General features: G+C 43.4%; 1 protein-coding gene across 1 annotated transcript in view; it reads right to left on the reverse strand.

Annotated features, from left to right (window-relative positions):
* PASK (PAS domain containing serine/threonine kinase) overlaps nucleotides 1-15131 on the reverse strand; it is a 43151-nt gene extending 28020 nt beyond the window's left edge. Inside the window, exons 1-9 of the mRNA XM_034781851.1 lie at nucleotides 15004-15131; nucleotides 11564-11765; nucleotides 9492-9727; nucleotides 7518-7688; nucleotides 4881-5021; nucleotides 4147-4281; nucleotides 3502-3795; nucleotides 2972-3140; nucleotides 2678-2685 (exon numbers count right to left, since the gene is read on the reverse strand). Of these exons, the coding sequence (XP_034637742.1) occupies nucleotides 2678-2685; nucleotides 2972-3140; nucleotides 3502-3795; nucleotides 4147-4281; nucleotides 4881-5021; nucleotides 7518-7688; nucleotides 9492-9727; nucleotides 11564-11726 (1317 nt within the window). The 5' untranslated portion in view covers nucleotides 11727-11765; nucleotides 15004-15131. The remainder of the gene's footprint in view (nucleotides 1-2677; nucleotides 2686-2971; nucleotides 3141-3501; nucleotides 3796-4146; nucleotides 4282-4880; nucleotides 5022-7517; nucleotides 7689-9491; nucleotides 9728-11563; nucleotides 11766-15003) is intronic.
* Between the last annotated feature and the right edge of the window lie 6511 nt (nucleotides 15132-21642).

Genomic DNA, 21642 nt, shown 5'->3' on the forward strand with positions numbered 1-21642 from the left:
TATGCCATCATATGCCAGCAATGCCCCTCTGCTATGTACATTGGCCAAACTGGACAGTCACTATGCAAAAGGATAAATGGACAAGTCAGATATCAGGAATGGTAATATAAAAAAACCTGTAGGAGAACACTTCAACCTCCCTGGCCACACAATAGCAGATTTAAACGTAGCCATCTTACAGCAAAAAAACTTCAGGACCAGACTCCAAAGAGAAACTGCAGAGCTCCAGTTCATTTGCAAATTTGACACCATCAGATTAGGATTAAACAAAGACTATGAATGGCTATCCAACTACAGAAGCAGTTTCTCCTCCCTTGGTGTTCACACCTCAACTGCTAGCAGAGCACCCCACCCTCCCTGATTGAACTAACCTCTTTATCTCCATACTGATTCATAGCTGCCTCTGGAGATTTCCATTACTTGCATCTGAAGAAGTCAGGTTCTTAGCCACGAAAGCTTATGCTCCCAATACTTCTGTTAGTCTTAAAGGTGCCACAGGACCCTCTGTTGCTTTTTACAGAATCAGACTAACACGGCTACCCCTCTGATACTTGACAACATATAATAGTTCACTCATCTCAGATCTCTAATTTTATTATTTAGGACCAAAATTCTCTGTAAGCATAACTCCATTGGAGTTACTCCTGTAACAAAATTAGCCCTTAATGGCTTACCAAAGGGTGTAGTACCAAAATACTCCAACACACACTCAAATTATAATTTGAACCTCTACAGTTTGCAGAAATGGAGAAATGAGAGTCCTTTGTCTTGGATTATAACATGAATCAATCTGGAATTTACTGTAGAAAAGCCAGCCTTCTGAAACACTTTAAGACTTTGTTTTGCTTAAATATCTAACTTACTTCTCACCTGTACGATACACAATTTCACGTTTGTCCACAAAAGTATTATGCTCAGACGCTCTTTAAAATATCTTAATCTATTTTTGCATTGAGACCCAGCATGGAAAATACCCATGCAGAAGGAGAATACTTTTAAAAAGTCTGAGATTATGGAGACAGTGATTATAATGGAAACTTCGACATTACTTTATCCAGAATCTTCACAGAAGCAAATGCTATCCAAAGCAGCCAAACCACCAGGATTTGGAAGTAATTCTATGAGTCAAGTCCACTGCACTAATAAAAGCTTGCATTGGAGGTCATGGGATTCTTTTCAAAAGGAAAGCTCTAAGTTATTTCATTAACAGATGACAATAGCACTTTTGAAAAGCCACTGATCCTCATCAATACATACGTATTTGGTGCCAGAGAGCAGATGCTACAGAGGGAAAGGGAAAAGAACAGAATGAAAGGAAAAGAATAGAGACAAAACAGAGTGGGTGGGAAGACATACTGCTGAAATGTGATCAGAGTAAGCAGCCAGAGGTACTTTTAAATATAAGGAATCTTATAGAATGGTTGTGTGCATCAGTGACAGCTAGAAGTTTGCTGAACACAGTAACCAAAACCATTCCCCTCGCCTTTTCTTCTCCAAAAAGAAGTTTTCAAAATAAAGCCACACACCTTAAGAATTTGCTATAAGAAAAATAGTGTGATTAGCAAGAATGCCTTAGATTGCAGTAATTGCTCATTTGTTAGATAAAAGTATTTCAGCATATTAAAAGTGAATTTCCGGGAGAATTCTTAGAAATACTCACCACTGTTTCCAGCTGAGAGCGATCACAGTGGTAGCTGCCATTGCATAGCTATTTCTCAGAAGGAGCTCATTTTGGAAGATGTACACTATGACTTTGGAAATACAGCTCTGATTTCAATGCATGAAAAAGCAAGGAATTTAGCAAGACACTGTAACACCAGGTCTATTATTTTAACAGCTCCATTAAGTAGTAAAATTAACTAACCAAAACACCAACAAGAGCTCTTTTGTTAAACTAGAATTTTAACTACAATGACAAATGGACTGAGCAACTTGATAAATTTCTTGCTTCCCCCACCCCAGGTATTCAGCTCACAAATGCATTCTCCAACATGGCAACTCTACTTGATTGAGAATTCTTCTGTCATCTTTAAAATACTTTTACTGTTCTTTTGTATTTGACTTATTTGGAGGATGTTGCTAGCTGACAACAAGTGTGTATTTGATCCATAGACAATCACATACTGCTGAAGGGCATGCCAGCTGCCCTTTATTCTGGCTGAATGGAAGAAGCAATTAAACTCATTTATGGAATAAGATAGCTGAAACAATAGAAGCAACCATCCAAAGCACAGGCCACACGGAAGGCCTGAACACAAACTAACTCAGGGAGAAGAAGAAGAAGATCCCTGGGAACAGATTTCAAATGCAGGGGCTGGAGCATTGTTCGGAATGCCACTGTGTGTCAGAGCAAGAAAAGCCATGAGAAAGCCAGAGAAGCAGTGATAGCAAGGAAGCCGAGAGAGAAAGAGCTTCTTGTAGACAGGGCCCTGTCTGGTAAGGTACACTTGGAAACTGTAAGCAAAGAAATAAACTGTCTCCAATTTGTTCCTATTGTGTTCAGGGGAACAGAAAGGTGTTTCCATTCTTTGTAAATAGACAGGATTGCACCAAATAATATCCCTAACTCATCAGCACTTTCTCCTCTTACCAGAAACAAACCAGCAAAGATCCAAATATTGGCTAACCAATATTAAGGTTCTCCTTTAAAATGCTAATACAGTAGACTTCTGCATACCGACACTTCTGTCAAGCCAGTTAAATTTCAAACGTTTTAAAGTGCTTTGAGAAAAAAGGATGCTATACATGCAAAGTATTATTTATTCTTGGTATAATTATTTCTGAACTGGCATGTTCTTTGGTTCCTTGCCATTAGAAATGCAGAGGGAAGTAGAAGTAAAATCAAGTTTCCATCCATGCAATGTAACTGATTATTTCAAACACGTGGTTTCAACTATACAGAAATCCAATGATTTCATAGCACACACAACCATTTTCAGTGACATGCTTCTCCCCTTTCAGGTCATTTTACCTTCACTATTATCTGCTATACAACAGTCTCCCCGCTGGGCTCTTTTAATATCTCCAGAGGTTCGTCCATTTTCTGTCTCCATGCAATCATCAAGAGGGGGAAATGGCAAGGAGGATTCATCAATTCTATCCATGTGGTTACAGAAACCAGGAATCAGGAAGGTGATGTTCTAAAATACAGAGTGCAACAGTATGAACCAGACTGACTCCTCACTGGTTGGTGACAGATGCCAATAACCTGTGCTGGTGGAGAAAGCAATCCAATCTGATCCTTGTGGGAAGTCAGACAAACATGATCCACAACAGTGATGGAAGACAAGAGATTGCATAGCCTGCTCCCGCATACTTAAAATTTGGCAATCCTTTGTTCAGAAGTTAACTTATGCACCAACGACCACCCCACACTTATTTGTTGAAAACAGCAATTCTAACTGAGCAAGTGGAATAGATTCTTTTGCTGGCAGACTTGAGATCATTAAGACACACCAATCATTTTTGGGGGGGGAGGAGGGATGAGAATTCAGGCCTCACCTTTCCCAGCAGCTCCTTTCTCTCATAGCCAAACAGCATTAAAGCAAAACTGTTGTTGATGCCATAGATGGTCCCATCTTGTTGGAGTGTGATAAGCCCACTGATGGCAGTGAAAACCCAGACAGTGGCAGAGTAAGAATAGTCTGTGGAAGATCCTGTCTTGCACTCCTGTAGGAGTCCATCCTCAACCACTGGGACTTGGTCCTCATCAGGAAGGCTAGCCCTCAGCTTTAAACTGAGAGGAAATGTTGTGCCCTCCCTGGCTCGACCTACAGATCTCTGGATCTTGAGATTCTAAAAAGAGAAACACTTTACATTACAGCATGCACATCAGGTTATGCACAGGAAAGCTTTCCGGGTCAGGGGGAGGGAAGGGGGTAGAGGGGAGAATGTGTCATTTCACTAGGAGAGATTCTGCAGTGAAAGCCCTAGCTCATTACCTAGCTAGGAAACACCTGAACAGCAACCAACAACTCCATAGCCATTATCAGGAGACTTAGGTCTTAGGTGCTAAATCTGCCACCAAAGGCTCTATTTGTTACCCAACTAGAGAAAGCCAACACATATGAAATATGAAGACTGTGCAATATTTATATCACAAGAGAGAAGAGCAAGGAACAGCTTAGTTGATAGATCACACAGTACCTTTGGAATTTTCTTGCCAGGAGGAGGGATCTGCAGCGAAGGAATCAGGTCTGTTATGTAGTGCCCAACTACTTCTTCCAATGATGTGTAACCATGGAGATGTGCAAAAAGAAGGTCACACGATGTAATCTCTCCCTTAAAAAGAGTTCACATGACCCTCATAATTGTAATGTTTTAACCACTGGCCACACCATTCCCAAACAGCAGTTTATGCTAATATCAAACAATATGGCTGGAAGTGCGCATGAAGAGAGACAATACCAGTAACAACCACTGATTCAGTAAGCAGATGCGGCATGATACAGTGCCACTCTGACACTATTTTTATGCACGGAAACCAAATGTAGCTAAAATCCACATGAGGCAAGTGGAAAAACAGAATCTGGGATTTCCCCCAACAAAAAGTGCTTGTACACAAAGATTTACAATCATGTCTGTTAATTCACCTGCAGTATTCCATCTATTCCACTGCAAAGTGTGCCTTGAGGAGAGACCACTCAGCTAATCATGTTAGAAAGTGCAAGTCAAGACTGAGATGAACTGGCACAGCTGCGTGGGAGAAATTTGCAGAGTCTGCCCACACTACACCTGGCTCTAGCCAGTACTACATACTTCTTTCATAGTCATGAGTACTAAATTGTCTGTTAAGGCTTTTAAGACCCCCTCACTTGCACAAAAGCTCTTTTATGTCAAATTGCTCTGACATTTTGTGACTAATAGAACAGAACACTCACATCACTTCTGAAGGAAACAGAGGCAGAGAGTCTTTCCACTGGTTCCAGCACAACCACACAGCATTGGTTGTCCTTGCTTCTCATTCTCCTCACCCAGACTGAGACAGGGATCTTCTCATTGCTATGTCCTATAACATCCACCTGTTAACAGAAATCAGCATTAAATACAGTATACCAACATGTCTCTTTTTACCTACCAACAGCTTCAGGGCAATGAGAGCTGAATAAGATTTCAAACTGAGATGTCTCTCTCTTGCTGTTAGAAATGCAAGATAAGGGATCTTTATTAATTTTTTGAACAGGGCAAAGTGAAAAAGTCTTCCTTAATGGTGCCAATTCCTCTTGCATTCGCCAAAACATTCAGTTAAATGGGAACCTCCATTTGTACTATAGGGGGTTTGACAAACAGTTCTGGGCAGGACTATAGGATTGCAAAGCAAAGCTGAGCTGTCATATCTGAGATGAACTACAAGTGAGACAAAGTGGTAATCTTGGGGCAATCCCATTATATTTATAAAGCACTAACACATGAAGGACCAGTTAAATCAGTGGTTCTCAAACTTTTGTACTGGTGACCCCTTTCGCATAGCAAGCCTCTCAATGCAACCCCCCCCCTTATAAATTAAACACACTTTTTTATATATTTAACACCATTATAAATGCTGGATGCAAAGCGGGGTTTGGGTTGGAGGCTGACAGCTTGCAACCCCCCATATAAAAACCTTGCAATCCCCTGAGGGGTCCCGACCCCCAGTTTGAGAACCCCGGAGTTAAATCAAGCTTCCTCTTTTTTGTGTAAACTAAAAACAGAAGATAGCAGTTGGCACTATACAATGAGGCACTCTCTGGCCAATGTTACTCTACCCTTCTTGGGGGCACTGACAACTGGAATAATTTAGAACATCTTTGAGTCTGTTCTAAGTTACAGCAGGAGCCTGCACCTACGAAGGATTACAGGAGACAAAAGCAACTCCTTCGTACGCACTGTTCCTACACTGCACTTGGTGCTCTTTGGCTGCAGCCAAAGATCCTACCTAATGCCTTTAAGTCTTGAACTATTTCCTATCGTCCTTTTCAGTGTATAAGCATGCAAACAGACACTAAAAACGAGACCACAGCACATTCAGTGCATGCATATCAGCAATATGCAAGCTGCATATTTATACATTTGTATCTCCAATATTGCGGCTTTGCTGAAATGCTGTTACAAATAAAGTTGTTTAAGTTACTCAGCCATTGAAAGAGCATGAAACATTAAAACTTCTTTGTGCTTGGATAACAGCTTTGTTTTTAAACCTCACACCTGACATGGACAATCAACATGGAGTCCTCAGTAAGATCCAGTGTTTTTGCTTTGTTAGAATAAATATGGCTCTAATATAAAGGGCCGAAGGTTTGCAAATAGATCACTGATCACACACACTATGTTGTTCTCTTCAACCTAAGAAAAAAGATCAAGGTGTTTCCCAACTTTTGCATGCCTTTTTAAAAATGATACTCTAATACCATACATCCAAAGATGCATTCCTTATGGGAATCTCAGTAAGTTACAATAACCAAAAGAGCAGCTGGATCCTTGCAAGACGAGTTATCGGTGGCGTTATTGTGGAAATAAACCAGCAGACTCAACTTCAACAGTAGCTTTATTAATTTCAACTGCAAAAATGCCAGTTTCATTTCTTGTTGGAATAGATTCCTCTCAAACAAGAGGATTCTTTCATATGAGGTTTACTCCCTTTTCCCCCCTGCCCTGTTCATATCAGGCCTTACTAGTTTTGTGATAGAAAGGGTTTATGTATTTTTACTACACCGCAAGAAGTCTCTAAAATATATTTAATAGCACAAATTTTGAGTTGAACAGCTGCCAGAAATGCTAATTTTTATTCTGGGGTCTCAGCCAACCAAATCTTCACTTTTCTCCCCAAACTTGTTTTAGGGCTGAGACAGCTGTAGTTCTTAAGTGTTGTAAATCTCTTTTAAAAGAGAAGACCTGCAGAGAGGATATGAGCTCGTTTTCCCTCCAGAATATTTGCACACGCAATAACTGTGAACAATAGCAGAAAAAAGGCTTTTTTTTTTTTTTGAGACATTTCTCTCAGACAGTTCCACATACTTTATGGCTTATTATATTCCCTTGAAGGCAAGATATCAATTGTTCTTTCATTTTCAGTTAAGTGTTTTGCCATATATATCCTCAGATATTTCATGGCATTTGACAGCGTTGATAACTATTATAATTCATGGAATGCAATTTAAGAGTTTAATTTTTTTTTTAAATTACATTGAGACAGCCCTTGGGAATCTTGCATTAGTATTAAACTGTTCTATGTTGAGCCATTAACATTGGCTAGTGTCCATTATGAATTCATTTGAGCAAGAGTCATCCTGACTATACAAGTTGACACAAGGAAGAATCTTACGCGTGCCTCCCAAATGGACTACATAAGCCAGAATTAAAAAGGCAAAAGATGTTTATAAGCTTCTTTTCAAAAAGAAATGCCTCCACCACTGTCAAATAGTGACAAAAGGTTACCTCTAACCCAGGGACATGTACTGGAGGACACTGAAGAGTTAAATTGAAATAAATCACACAAGGGTACTTCTGTAAGGGATTATTTGCTTGAACATCTCACACACCACTGTTCCAGAAACCACAGCTGCATATCCATCAGCCTCCACATGTTCCTCCCCTAGGGCCTCCACTATACCCGGAGTAGATTTTGATATTAACTGGGATAGCTTCTGGCCAATCAGCTCATGACTACTGTACCCAAGGAGCTTGCAGGCTTTGTCATTGGCAACGAGAATCTAGAAGAGAGGCAAAAGAATGCAGTAAGAATTTTATTTCTAGTTCTCCTACCAGGTGGCTGGTCTAATATTTCATTATGTCACATCTTCTCTCAATGGAAGTTGGAAATGATAGGTCCTACTTTTATTCTGAAACCTGCTACATATTTCACTTCATACTTAGTAGTATTCCTATGTCTGTTTCAATTTTAATGATAATCTGCTGCTTCAGGCTTTGTCTACACTGCCAATTGAATGACAAAAGGTTTTGTCATTCACAGGTGCTTAAAAAAGCCCCCCCAAAAGACAAAAGTTTGCCATGGCAGGTGGCAGTGTAAATGGCTCCTTGTCAGCAGGGGCGCTCTCCTGTCGACAACATGAACCCCGCTCGTAGGCAGTGGAAGTATTTTGCTTGCAAAAGTGCTGACAAATAGCGTTTACACTGCCCGACTTTTAGCGACACAGCTGTGTCGCTAAAAGCCGTGTCGTATAGACAAAGCCATAGTCACGTATCTGGTAAATGAAACAGAGACACAGCATTCCTTTTATCTTTCTCCCTTTCTTGTATACTATTCGGCGCCCTCCAGCTGTTTGGCCTGTGAAAACAAGACTATCTAGTGAAATAAAATTATGTTATATTTACAAGTAAATCCTAAATAGGACTATAGTTTTAGATCTATCTAACAGCAGAAACAATTGATCAGCAACCTGCAGACTAGTATCCAAAATCCAATTAGCCAACCCTTGCTCTTAACTTAATTACAATTCCTTTAAATTGATTACAGTAAAATAATCCAGTTAGCACAGTGAAAGAGTCCTTCTTTACAAGCTACATCAAGCACAGTTCTGTCTCCAGCTTACTGCGGCTGCAACTGCTGCTTGCAGCTGAATAGTCTTTTTTATTTTAAATAAAGTGACCTGCTCCAGACCTTCAAAAGGTGCATTAACCACACAGTGTCTACAGTTCTTTTGTGTAAACTACACAGTGTCTTTTGTACCACAAAGAGCATTTTACATACTCAGTGTAGGACCTATGTCTGCATGAGAAATGCCTAAACTTTCAGTCATCTAGATACACTGGCCATAAGCTTAAATGAATATAGCACTAAGTACAGAGAACCCCAAGTACACCCCTACCCCGATATAATGCTGTCCTCGGGAACCAAAAAAATCTTATTGCGTTATAGGTGAAACCAGCGGATCAAAGCAAGTTTGATATAACGTGGAGTGCACAGCCCCGCCCCCCAGGAGCGCTGCTTTACCGCGTTATATCGGGCCACGTTATATCGGGGTAGAGGTGTATTTTTAAATTTTATAATTTGTATTAAAGTTTGCCATAAAGTTTTATTTTCCCCTACTCTGCTTGAAAAGGGCTCAAGAGATCAGTGTTCTGTCTGATCTTGTCTTGTGCATTTTGCCAATTATAAACTATACTTGGGATACATAAATCTCAAATATTTTAAAGACATGATAATGACTACGAGTTCCGTTACATATACAAGTAAAAATTACACAAGTCTGAATCTTCATAAAGCTATGTGGTTTATAACAGAACTATACAAAGCTCATTTTTAGTGGGTGATCCTGCTACAGCCATGGTAAAAGGCTGGTAAAGGCAGTCCTCGGACTTAAGACACAATTGGTCCTGAAAATTGCATCCTAAGTCGAAACGTCATAACTCGGAAACGCAATCCACTCCATTGTGGGACGGAGTGTCGTAAAGTCGAAACCAATTGTCGTAAGTCAAATCAGGGTGTCAATTCAGAAATGTCTAAGTGCTGTTCATCGTAAGGCGAACGTCATAAAGTTGAGGACTCCCTGTACCTCTGTTGTCCTGACATCCACAGTGAAGATGGCTTTATTTGGGTTGCACACAGCAGCTGGGAGCGACTGGAGGGATTCCTCTACACTCAGGACATTCAAGAAGGAACAAGAAGAGGTGCTACCGACTGAACAGGATAAGGAGGCAAGTTCCAAATGAGCCCAAGGGTTACCACGATTGCCAGAACAAATGTTGTGAGCAGCCAGTGAAGATAAGCAATAGGAAGTCCATCCATCCTCTAGAAAAAAAGGAAAAAAGATGAACGTCTCTGTAGCTAAAGAAGTCTGATATAAAAGAACATTTAGTGGGGAGACAATTTTCAGGGAAAGACCAATCACCCATTGAAGCAACTGTCAAGTAGTTTAGTCTAAAAATTTAAGGTTTTGAAAATCTTTCTTTAAAATCAAAAGCCTAGTATTAAATAGAAATGTTTTCATATTTTTAATGTTAATAAGAACAGTTGTTTGGATCAGATTTAAGTATTCCAGTATCTATGACTCAACGGCTGGAAAAATGTGATGTTACTGGTTCCCATGCACTATTTTACTAGTCTATTTTCTTTTGGCCAAGCTGAGAAAAGAACAAATGATGATTTTAAAAATTCTCTCAGTTTTAATAATCTAAGCTGTTATTAATGATTTTTAGATAGACCCTGTCCCATTAAATATTTGTTTAGTCATAAACTAGTTAATTAGCTGATTATAACTACAGCAGCACTGGAACTGGTGAGGAAGCGCTGTTCACCCACCTATGCTTTTGACTACTAACAAACAAACATACATACATCTGTAGGGCACATCTTGCCAAGTGACTGTGCTGAAATTCTCAGAACTCCTACATCAAAAGAGAGGTACTTCAGGAAATATCACAGTGTCACCTATGAAGTCATTTCACTCCCAAAAGAACAAGCAGCTTTCAGGGGTAGGCAGTACCGGAGAAGGTGTCTAAAACAGTGGTTCTCAAACTCTTTTTTTTCCCCACAGACCACTTGAAACTTGCTGAGGGTCTCGGCGAACCACTTAATGATCTTTCCAAATGTTGTTTGTACTGTTAGCTAACTATTGTAAAGCACTTTGGATAAAAGAGTTATATATTTAAAAAAAACCCTCAATAATAAAAGTTTTTTTGTTCTACAAATAAAAAGCACACAACTCATTTTAATATCAGTAACCTTACCTTTCTAATGTGATGGATGTGCCCTCTCCCCCCTGTTGCGGCAGCCCCCAAGCTAGGGCTGGCAAGGAGGGGGGTCTCTCCCACTCCCCATTGCCATGGCAGCCCCCAAGCTGGGCTGGGAAGAAGGGTCTCTCCCCCACCAGAGCAGCCCCCGAGCTGGGGCTGGGAAGGAAGGGGGGGGGGGGGTCTCTCTCCAGCCACAGAGCTGAGGCTGGGAAGAAGGGCCGTCTCTCCCTGGCAGCCGCATCCCTGGAACTGGGGAAAGTCACCTCTTTCTCTGGCCACTGCAGCTCTGCACATCCCAAATTCTTCTCACCCCCTCTTCTCACCCCACTGCCTCCTCCCAACTACCCGCTATTCCCCCCAAGGCCACCACCTCACCTTACATGTGCATCTTCTCCAGGGTTCAGGCACATAATTAGTGGAGCCATACCTGTGCAGCTCCACTAATTAGGTGGGTGGCCATTCATTCTCTCATGTGCAGCCGCCCCCAGGTTCACACCTTAGAGGGAACTATCTGCGGACCACCTGAATGGAACTTGGACCACAGTTTGAGAACCTCTGGTCTAAAACAAGGCAACATAAGGGTACATAAACCATTATGCTGGTAATAGTCACCATGTAGTAAGACCTTCATCCAACCCATGTATATGTTCTGGGTTCAGAAGTAGTCAAATTCCTTCCACATCCCTATATCTGTTCTAGATTCAACCACCTCCTCCTCCTCGCCCCTTTGGTACAACTTCCTGAACACGTCTCTTTTTTGTTTTGTTTTTTCACTTACTTCTTTAACTGTGTCATTTCTAATTTATTGGGAAAGTCTTAAGGCATTGGAAAGAACACATATCTTGACTCATAAATTCACATTGCCAAATTCAGAGTGCTACACAATAATCACCAGACAAAGAAGCTTTACTCCGGCAGAGTCTGGAAAGCCCACTTTTTCTACTCTTATTGGTCCAAGGGTAGGATTTGCTCAGCTCATCAGAGTCACTCGGTCCTGGAAGGGGTAATTCTAATGAGGCTCCCTCTTCAGAGGAGACACAATCCTTGGTTGCCATATTCAGACCCTGGCTGGAACACCACAGCTAGGAATCCACCTATAATGGAAACATAGAAGAGACCAAGGAGATCAATGATTGAGAGAACACTCCACGGCATACTGACAGCTATCAATGTTCCCCAGTTGCACCACGAAAAGTAAAGACAGGGTGAAGCGAGGACAAGATTTTCCATGGAGAGATAAGCCTTTGGTGTGGCTCTCTGCTGCTCACACACTACTTTTACTGTTGTTCCAGTATTAGTCTTCCTTAAGGAGACCCACCTTTCCCTGAAAGATTCATTTCTCAGCAATCTTTATTATGTATAACTAGCTATTTAGTAGTTTCCAAATTCACAATGGAAGAGACAAAGTAAATGCTACACTCTACATTAAGTGTCTCTCCTCTACTGATATCACCTTCTTTAAACAATAAAAGTCTTAGGGCTTCAGACAAGTCTTAGAGGTTTTGTAACTATCCATAGAGAGTACAATTCAGCCACATCACTGTTAGTCCAATAGCTTCATCAATCTAACAACTGGAGACACAAAAGAGGTACATATGTCCCCACAGAATTCATGTGCTTAATCTTCACACACACAAATATATATATGCAAAAGAGAATTAAATTGGTCAGTTACATATAGTTAAAAATTAGAGCAGTCCATTAGTCGCAGTTAACTCACGCGATTAACTCAAAAGAATTAATTGTGAGTAATTGCACTGTTAAACAATAGAATACCAATTGAAATGTTTTAAATATTTTTGGATATTTTTCTACATTTTCAAATATATTGATTTCTATTACAACACAGAATACACTTTATTATTTTTTATTACAAATATTTGCACTGTAAAAATGATAAACAAAATAAGTAGTATTTTTCAATTCACCTCATGCAAGTACTGTAGTGCAATCTCTTTAATGTGAAAGTGTAACTTACAAATGTGGATTTTTTTTGTTACATACTTGCCCTCAAAAACAAAACAATGTAAAACTTTAGAGCCTACCAGTTCACTCAGTCCTACTTCTTGTTCAGCCAACCACTAAGACAAACAAGTTTGTTTACATTTACGGGAGATACTGCTGCCTAATTCTTATTTAGATCACCTGAAAGTGAGAACAGGCATTCGCATGGCACTTTTGAAGCTGGCGTTGCACGGTATTTACATGCCAATATGCTAAACATTCGTATACCCCTTTATGCGTCGGCCACCATTCCAAAAGACATGCTTCTATGCTGATGATGCTCATTAAAAAAATAGTGCGTTAATTAAATTTGTGACTGAACTCCTTCGGGGAGAATTGTATGTCTCCTGTTCTGTTTTACCCGCATTCTGCCATATATTTCGTGTTATAGCAGTCTCAGATGATGACCCAGCACATATTGTTCATTTTAAGAACACTTTCACAGCAGATTTGACAAAACGCAAAGAAGTGTGAGATTTCTCAAAATAGCTACAGCACTCAACCCAAGGTTTAAGAATGTGAAGTCCCTTCTAAAATCTGACTGGGACGGGGTGTGGAGCATGCTTTCAGAAGTCTTAAAAGAAGCAGCACTCCAATGCAGAAACTACATAACCTGAACCATCAAAAAAAAGAAAATCAAACTGCTGGTGGCATCTGACTCAGATGATGAAAATGAACATACATCAGTTCACTCTGCTTTGGATTGTTATTGAGCAATACCCGTCATCAGCATGGACGCATGTCCTCTGGAATGGTGGCTGAAGCATGAAGGGACATATGAATCTTTAGCGCATTGGCACGTAAATATCTTGTGACACTGGCTACAACAGTGTCATGCGAACACTTCTTCTCACTTTCAGATGACATTGCAATCAAGAAGAGGGCAGCATTATCTCCTGCAAGTTGCAACAAAACTTGTTTGTCTGAGCCATTGGCTGAAGTAGGACTGAGTGGACTTGTAGGCTCTAAAGTTTTACATTGTTTTATGTTTGAATGCAGTTTTTTTTTGTACATAATTCTACATTTGTAAGTTCAACTTTCATGATAAAGAGATTGCACTACAGTACTTATAGTAGATCGGGGTTCTCAAACTGGGGGTCAGGACCCCGATGAGGTCATGAGGTTATTATGTGGGGGGGGGGGGTCACGAGCTGTCAGCCTCCATATCAAACCCCGCTTTTCCTCCAACATTTATAATAGTGTTAAATATATTAAAAAGTGTTTTTAATTTCTAAGGGGGGGGGGTCACCCTCAGTGGCTTGCTATGTGAAAGGGTCACCAGTACAAAAATTTGAGAACCCCTGTGTAGATGAACTGAAAAATGCTATATGCTTTTTACTGTGAAAATATTTGTAATAAAAGTATAAAGTAAGCACTGTACACTTTGTATTCTGTGTTGGAATTGAAATCAATATATATGAAAATGTAGAACACATCCAAAAATATTTAAATAAATGGTATTCTATTATTTTTTAACAGTGCAATTAATCACAATTATTTTTTAATCGCTTGACAGCCCTATTAAAAATATATTGCTTATGAATTATCTATTTGCTAATGTGGCATTTTTATAGTTGCCCTCCAAATGCCCTTGTTTCTTTATACATCATTAAGAAACAAAGACTGGAAGGATTTTTTCTGCTTAAAAAAAAAAAATTCCCACCCTAGAGGGCTGGTTTGATGTTTCAGAAATAAATTGTTAGCCCTCACACCTTAAGTGAAGGAGTTAGGGTTCTGAAGCTTTAATAAAAGCATGCTTTCTCCAAAATATTAGTCACTGAAGTTAACTAGGCATTAACACACACAACAAAACAAACTCCCCATCTCACCTGCTCAGCTTCTGCTCTCTAATTACCTCCCATTTCATCCTTTCACTACTTTTCCAGGGCCAGAAGTCTTGTCTATGCCAAGAAAAGCACACACACTGTCAACGGGGTCAAGAACAGGTGCCGCGGGACAGCGAGGTGGGAAGGGACCAGAGCTCGGGCTGCGGCCTGAGCATAATTAAGCAGCGCCCCCTTAGCCCGAGCCACCAAGCAGCATAGCCGTACCCCGTGGGCAAACCGTGTTCCGCCCCAGTTCAGAAACTATGGCGACAATAGGCGCCACAGGAACCTGCCCCCAATAACACCCACACCAAGGGAACCTGAGGCCAAACCAGCAGAGACCCTGTCCTGCCTCTCGCAACACCCCTAATCCAGGGACCACCTTCCACTCTCCGCTCTGCTCACCCCCACCGGGCGACCCACACTCTCCCCCCCCCCCCCCCCGAGGAGCCCCGCCTCTTCCCCCGTGGCCAATCTCCGCCCTACAGGGTCCCGGACTCACCACCACGGGGACCGTCCTTCGCTTCAATGTCCCCCGAGGGCCATAACTACCTCGGGCCCAACACGGCCCGCTCCCTGCCCTGCCCCCACCTCGAGGCGCCGGTCTCTGGGAACTAGTGGCGCGTGTTAGCGCGACGGGAAGGCGGGAAAAGCACCGTCCCCACCAAGGCCAATCAAGATGGTGAGAAACGGGGTACGGTGCAGATTGACAGACAGAGGAGCCAATCAGCTCCCGAGGCGGTACCCACTCGGCCGCTGAACGGCAAAAACCCGGTGTAAATGGTTGCTAGGGCCTTCTTGCTCCCGGCCCACGGGATGTCAGAGGAGGCAAAATTAATTAAGCATCTCCGATCGCGCTCCCCGCGCCACTACACACTGCTGCGCAGCCAGGGTTGCAAATTGTAGTTGGATGTATTCCATATTGACTGGGTACATGTTACTTCAGGACGGATTCAGAGATAAAGTTTCTGGACACCTTAAATGACTGCTTCTTGGAGCAGTTGGTCCTGGAACCCACCAGAGCAGGGGCAATTCTTGATTTAGTCCTAGGTGAAGCACAGGATCTGGTCCAAGAGGTGAATAAAGTTGGACCGCTTGGTAATAGTGACCATAATATAATTAAATTTAATATCCCTGTTGCAGGAAACACACCACAGTGGCCCAACATTGTAGCATTTAATTTCAGAAAGAGGAGCTACCCAAAAATGAGGAGGTTAGTTAAACAGAAATTAAAGGGTACAGTGCCAAAAGTGAAATCTCTGCAAGCTGTGTGGAAACTTTTTTAAGACACCATAATAGACGCTCAAATTATATGTATACCCCAAATTAAAAAACATAGTAATAGAACCAAAAAAGAGCCACTATGGCTAAACAACAAAGTAAAAGAAGCAGTGAGAGGCAAAAAGGAATCCTTTAAAAAGTGGAAGTTAAATTCAATTGAGGAAAATAGAAAGGAGCAAAAGCACTGCCAAATGAAGTGTAAAAATACCATTAGAAAGGCCAAAAAAGAATTTGAGGAATAGTAAGCCAAAAAGTAATAGCAAAAAAAATTTTAAGTACATCAGAAGCAGGAAGTCTGCTAAACAACCAGTGGGGCCACTGGACGATCGAGATGCTAGAAGAGCACTCAAGGACGATAAGGCCATTGCAGAGAAACTAAATTCATTCTTTGCATCGTTCTTCATGGCTGAGGATGTGAGGGAGGTTTCCAAACCTGAGCCATTCTTTTTAGGTGACAGATCTGAGGAACTGTCCCAGATTGAGGTATCATTAGAGGAGGTTTTGGAACAAATTGATAAATTAAACAGCAATAAGTCACCAGGACCAGATGGTATTTACCCAACAGTTCTGAAGGAACTCAAATGTGAAATTCCAGAACTACTAATTGTAGTCTGTAACCTATCATTTAAACCAGCTTCTGTACCAGATGACTGGAGGATAGCTAATATGACGACAATTTTTTAAAAGGGCTCCAGAGGTGATCCTGGCAATTACAGGCCTGTAAGCCTGACTTCAGTACCAGTCAAAATGGTTGAAACTATAATAAAGAACAATATTATCAAACATATAGATGAACATAATCTGTTGAGGAAGAGTCAACATGGTTTTAGTAAAGGGAAATCATGCCTCACCAATCTACTAGAATTCTTTGGGGAGGGGTCAATAAGCATGTGGACCAAGGGGATCCAGTGGATATAGTGTACTTAGATTTTCAGAAAACCTTTGACAAGGTCCCTCACCAAAGGCTCTCATGCAAAGTAAGCTGTCACAGGATAAGAGGGAAGGGGATGGATTGATAACTGGTTAAAACATAGGAAACAAAGGGTAGGTATAAATGGTCAGTTTTCAGAATGGGGAGAGGTAAATAGTGGTGTCCCCCAGGGGTCTGTTCTGGGACCAGTCCTATTCAACATATTCATAAATTATCTGGAAAAAGGGGTAAACAGTGAGGTGGTAAAATTTGCAGATGATACAAAATTACTAAAGATAGTTAAGTCCCAGGCAGACTGCGAAGAGCTACAAAAGGATCTCTCAAAACTGGGTGACTGGGCAACAAAATGGCAGATGAAATTTAATGTTGATAAATGCAAAGTAATGCACATTGGAAAGCATAATCCCAACTATACATATAAAATGATAGGGTCTAAATTAGCTGTTACCACTCAAGAAAGAGATCTTGGAGTCATTGTGGATAGTTCTTTGAAAACATCCATGCAATGTGCAGCATCAGTCAAAAAAGCAAACAGAATGCTGGGAATAATTAAGAAAGGGATAGATAATAGGACAGAAAATAATATCATGTTGCCTCTATATAAATCCATGGTACTTCCACATCTTGAATACTGTGTGCAGATGTGGTCATCCCATCTCAAAAAAGATATATTGGAATTGGAAAAGATTCAGAAAAGGGCAACAAAAATTATCAGGGGTATGGAACGGCTTCTGTATGAGGAGAGATTAATAAGACTGGGACTTTTCAGCTTGGAAAAAAGATGGTTAAGGGTAGATATGTTGGAGGTCTATAAAATCATGACTGGTGTAGAGAAAATAGATAAGGAAGTATTGTTTACTACTTCTCATAACACAAGAACTAGGGGTCACCAATGAAATTAATAAGCAGCAGGTTTAAAACAAATAAAAGGGAGTATTTCTTCACACAACGCACAGTCAACCTGTGGAACTCCTTGCCAGAGGATGTTGTGAAGGCCAAGACCATGACAGGGCTCAAAAAAGAGCTACATAAATTCATGGAGGATAGGTTCATCAATGGCTATTAGCCAGGATGGGCAGGAATGGTGTCCCTAGTCTCTGTTTGTCAGAAACTGTGAATGAGTGACAGGGGATGGATCACTTGATGATTACCTGTTCTGTTCATTCCCTCTGGGGCACCTGGCACTGGCCACTGTCGGAAGACAGGATACTGGGCTAGATGGACCTTTGGTCTGACCAGTACCGGGTTTACCATGGCGCCAGGCCCAGAGTCGGAAGGAAAGCTGCCCCCACCCCTGCTCCACCACAGCCCTGCCCCCACTCCACCCCTTCCCCCCCAAACCTCCTCCCCTGAGTTACGCATCCTGGGGGACTGCACGAGGGATCAGACCCACCCTGCACTCACCATGCGTCGGTGTGTGCTGTGGGGCGGTTTCCCCCTCCCCCAAAGTCCGGGAGCCGGGGAGCAGAGCGGAGCAGGCTGGGGCCGGATCACTCCACTTCCCGCTGCCCCATGAGTGTGGGGTCGGGCCCGCCCTGCAATCACCGGGCGGCAGAAAGTGGAGTGACCCAGCCCTAACCCACTCCATTCCGCCAGCTCCTGCTGGGGGGCGGTTCCCCCCTGCCCTCCAAGCCTGGGGAGAAGATGGAGCAGTGGGGAAGGGGCAGGGGCAGGGGATGGGGAAGAGAAGGGGCAGGGGAAGCGGAGGTGGGGGAAAAGAGGCAGTGGGGAAGGAAGTCATGCCTGACTAACCTAATTGCCTTCTATGATGAGATAACTGGCTCTGTGGATGAGGGGAAAGCAGTGGATGTGTTATTCCTTGACTTTAGCAAAGATTTTGATACGGTCTCCCACAGTATTCTTGCTGACAAGTTAAAGAAATATGGGCTGGATGAATGGACTATAAGGTGGATAGAAAGCTGGCTAGATCGTCGGACTCAACGGGTAGTGATCAATGGCTCCATGTCTAGTTGGCAGCCGGTATCAAGCAGAGTGCCCCAAGGGTCGGGCCAGGGGCTGGTTTCATTCAATATCTTCATTAATGATCTGGAGGATGGTGTGGACTGCACTCTCAGCAAGTTTGCAGATGACACTAAACTGGGAGGAGTGGTAGATATGCTGGAGGGTAGAGATAGGATACAGAGGGACCTAGACAAATTAGAGGATTGGGCCAAAAGAAACCTGATGAGGTTCAACAAGGACAAGTGCAGAGTCCAGCACTTAGGACAGAAGAATCCCATTCACTGTTACAGACTAGGGACCGAATGGCTAGGCAGCAGTTCTGCAGAAAAGGACCTAGGGGTTACAGTGGACGAGAAGCTGAATATGAGTCGACAGTGTGCCCTTGTTGCCAAGAAGGCTAACGGCATTTTGGGCTGTATAAGTAGGGGCAGTGCCAGCAGATCGAGTGACGTGATCATTCCCCTCTATTCGACATTGGTGAGGCCTCATCTGGAGTACTGTGTCCAGTTTTGGGCCCCACACTACAAGGAGGATGTGGAAAAATTGGAAAGAGTCCAGCAGAGGGCAACAAAAATTATTAGGGGGCTGGAGCACATGACTTATGAGGAGAGGCTGAGGGAACTGGGATTATTTAGTCTGCAGAAGAGAAGAATGAGGGGGGATTTGATAGCTGCTTTCAACTACCTGAAAGGGGGTTCCAAAAAGGATGGATCTAGACTGTTCTCAGTGGTACCAGATGACAGAAGAAGGAGTAATGGTGTCAAGTTGCGGTGGGGGAGGTTTAGGTTGGATATTAGGAAAAACTTTTTCACTAGCAGGGTGGTGAAGCACTGGAATGGGTTACCTAGGGAGGTGGTCGAATCTCCTTCCTTAGAGGTTTTTAAGGTCAGGCTTGACAAAGCCTGGGATGATTTAGTTGAGAATTGGTCCTGCTTTGAGCTGGGGGTTGGACTAGATGACCTCCTGAGAACCCTTCCAACCCTGATATTCTATGATTCTATGAAGGGGGTGGGATGGGGAGGAGATCCAGCGGTGGGGAAGGGGCATGGGATGGGAAAGAGAAGGGGACTGGGGAAGGGGGCAGTGGGGAAGAGGCTGGAGGAAGGAAGGGGTGGCATGGAGAGGAGATAGACCAGTGGGGAAGGGGCATGGGATGGGGAAGAGAAGGGAATAGGGGAAATGGGGACAGGAGGCAAGCTAAAGCACAGCCTTGTTAAGCAGGGCCATCAAACTCTCACCCTGAGAAGCCCCACCTCCCCTGCATCTGTACCACCCTGAGGAGCCCCCCCAGACACCCTCCCCACTTAGCCCCAACCACCTGCACCTGGACCCCCACCCAAATGAACCCCACCTCCCCTGCACCTAGACCCCCCTCTCCTGAGCTCCAAACACCTTCATCTGGATCCCCTGCAGAGTCCCATTGCCCCTGCACCTGGAACCCCCCTTTTGTGCATCCAGATCTCTCACTGAGCCACCCGCACCCAGATTGCCCCACAGAGAACTCTCTTACCACCACCTGTATCCCCCCACACTAAGTCCCTCTACACTTGGATCCTGCTTCTGGGCTAAGCCTGCTCACCCACGCCTGGTGCGCCTGGCACAGGGAGGCAGGGCCCCAGGGTGATTCTGGGGCAGGCCTGGCCCTTGCGCTGTGTCAGGGTCAGGTGCAGCCTCACTGCCGAGTCCCTATCCCGGGGTGGGGTGGGGGAGGCTGCAGGGTAATCTCCCACTTCCATGCATCAGTGGCCTGTGCTCCCCACTACCATGTTGGAGCCTCCACATTTATTTATTGACAAATAAAATTTGCAGAATTTTAAAATATTGTACACAGAATTTTTTGGTGCAGAATCCCCTCAGGAATATGGGGTGCTGTGCAACTGTGATGGTGGGACTCTGAGGAAGGTAGTGGGCAGTGGGGCCCACAAAAAGTTAATCCAGCCCTGGATCTGACCCAGTAGGGCCATTCTTATGTTCTTATGTTATGTTCTCATGAGGTTTCATCACATGACATAATATTTAATTGAATATTAATATTTAATTCATAGAGATTCCAGGACAATCCTGGAGAATTGGCAACCCTATGTGCAGCACTGCTGAGGTTAAACCACCTTAAAAATCTAAACGCTGCTCCGGGGTAGAGCTACCCCATCCCAGTGTCACACTCGGGGGTGGGGGGGCAGAGCTACCCTATCCCAGTATCACACTCAGGTGAGGGGCAGAGCTACCACATCCCAGTGTCACACTCGAGGGAGGCCAGCTACCCCATCCCAGCTACCCCACACACTCAGGGGCAGAGCTACCCAATCCCAGTGTCACACTCTGGGTGGGGGCAGATCTACCCCATCCCAGTGTTACACTTAGGGTGACCAGATCACACAGGTGAAATATCGGGATGCCAGGGGTTGGGGAGCATGGAGGGGCGGAGCAAAAAAAAAAAAAAAGCTGGAGGTGGAGCAAAAAAAAAAAAAATGGCCACGGGAGCTCCACGCCCCGCCCTCCAGCTTGCCTCTGCTCCATCTCCACCTTCCCCTCCCTCCACCGCTTGCGACGCCATACAGCTGATCAGCACAAGCCTGGGAGAGAGGGGGGAAAAGGAGGAATGTGGCATGCTTGGGGAAGAGGTGGGGCCAGGGCGGGGATTTGGGGAGGGATCCAATGGGGCAGTGAGGGGGCAGGGCTGGAGGCAGGGTCAGGGTGGGGATTTGGGGAGGGATCCAATGGGGGAAGGAGGGAACGGAAGGGAGCGGGGGGGCGCGAGCCCCCTCCGGGCTCCGCTCCGCCTGTGAGCGGAGGCAAAATATCGGGACAATTCACATCCCGACCGAAGGTAAGTCGGGACGCGGGACAAATAAGCAAATATCGGGACAGTCCCGATAAAATCGGGATGTCTGTCACCCTAGTCACACTCTGGGGGACGATGTGATGTTATTGACATAAACTGTGACCGTATAGATAATTGTTGCAACC

This window comes from Trachemys scripta, chromosome 9 (assembly GCF_013100865.1).
Source record: "Trachemys scripta elegans isolate TJP31775 chromosome 9, CAS_Tse_1.0, whole genome shotgun sequence".
In the NCBI taxonomy this organism is placed as follows: domain Eukaryota; kingdom Metazoa; phylum Chordata; order Testudines; family Emydidae; genus Trachemys; species Trachemys scripta.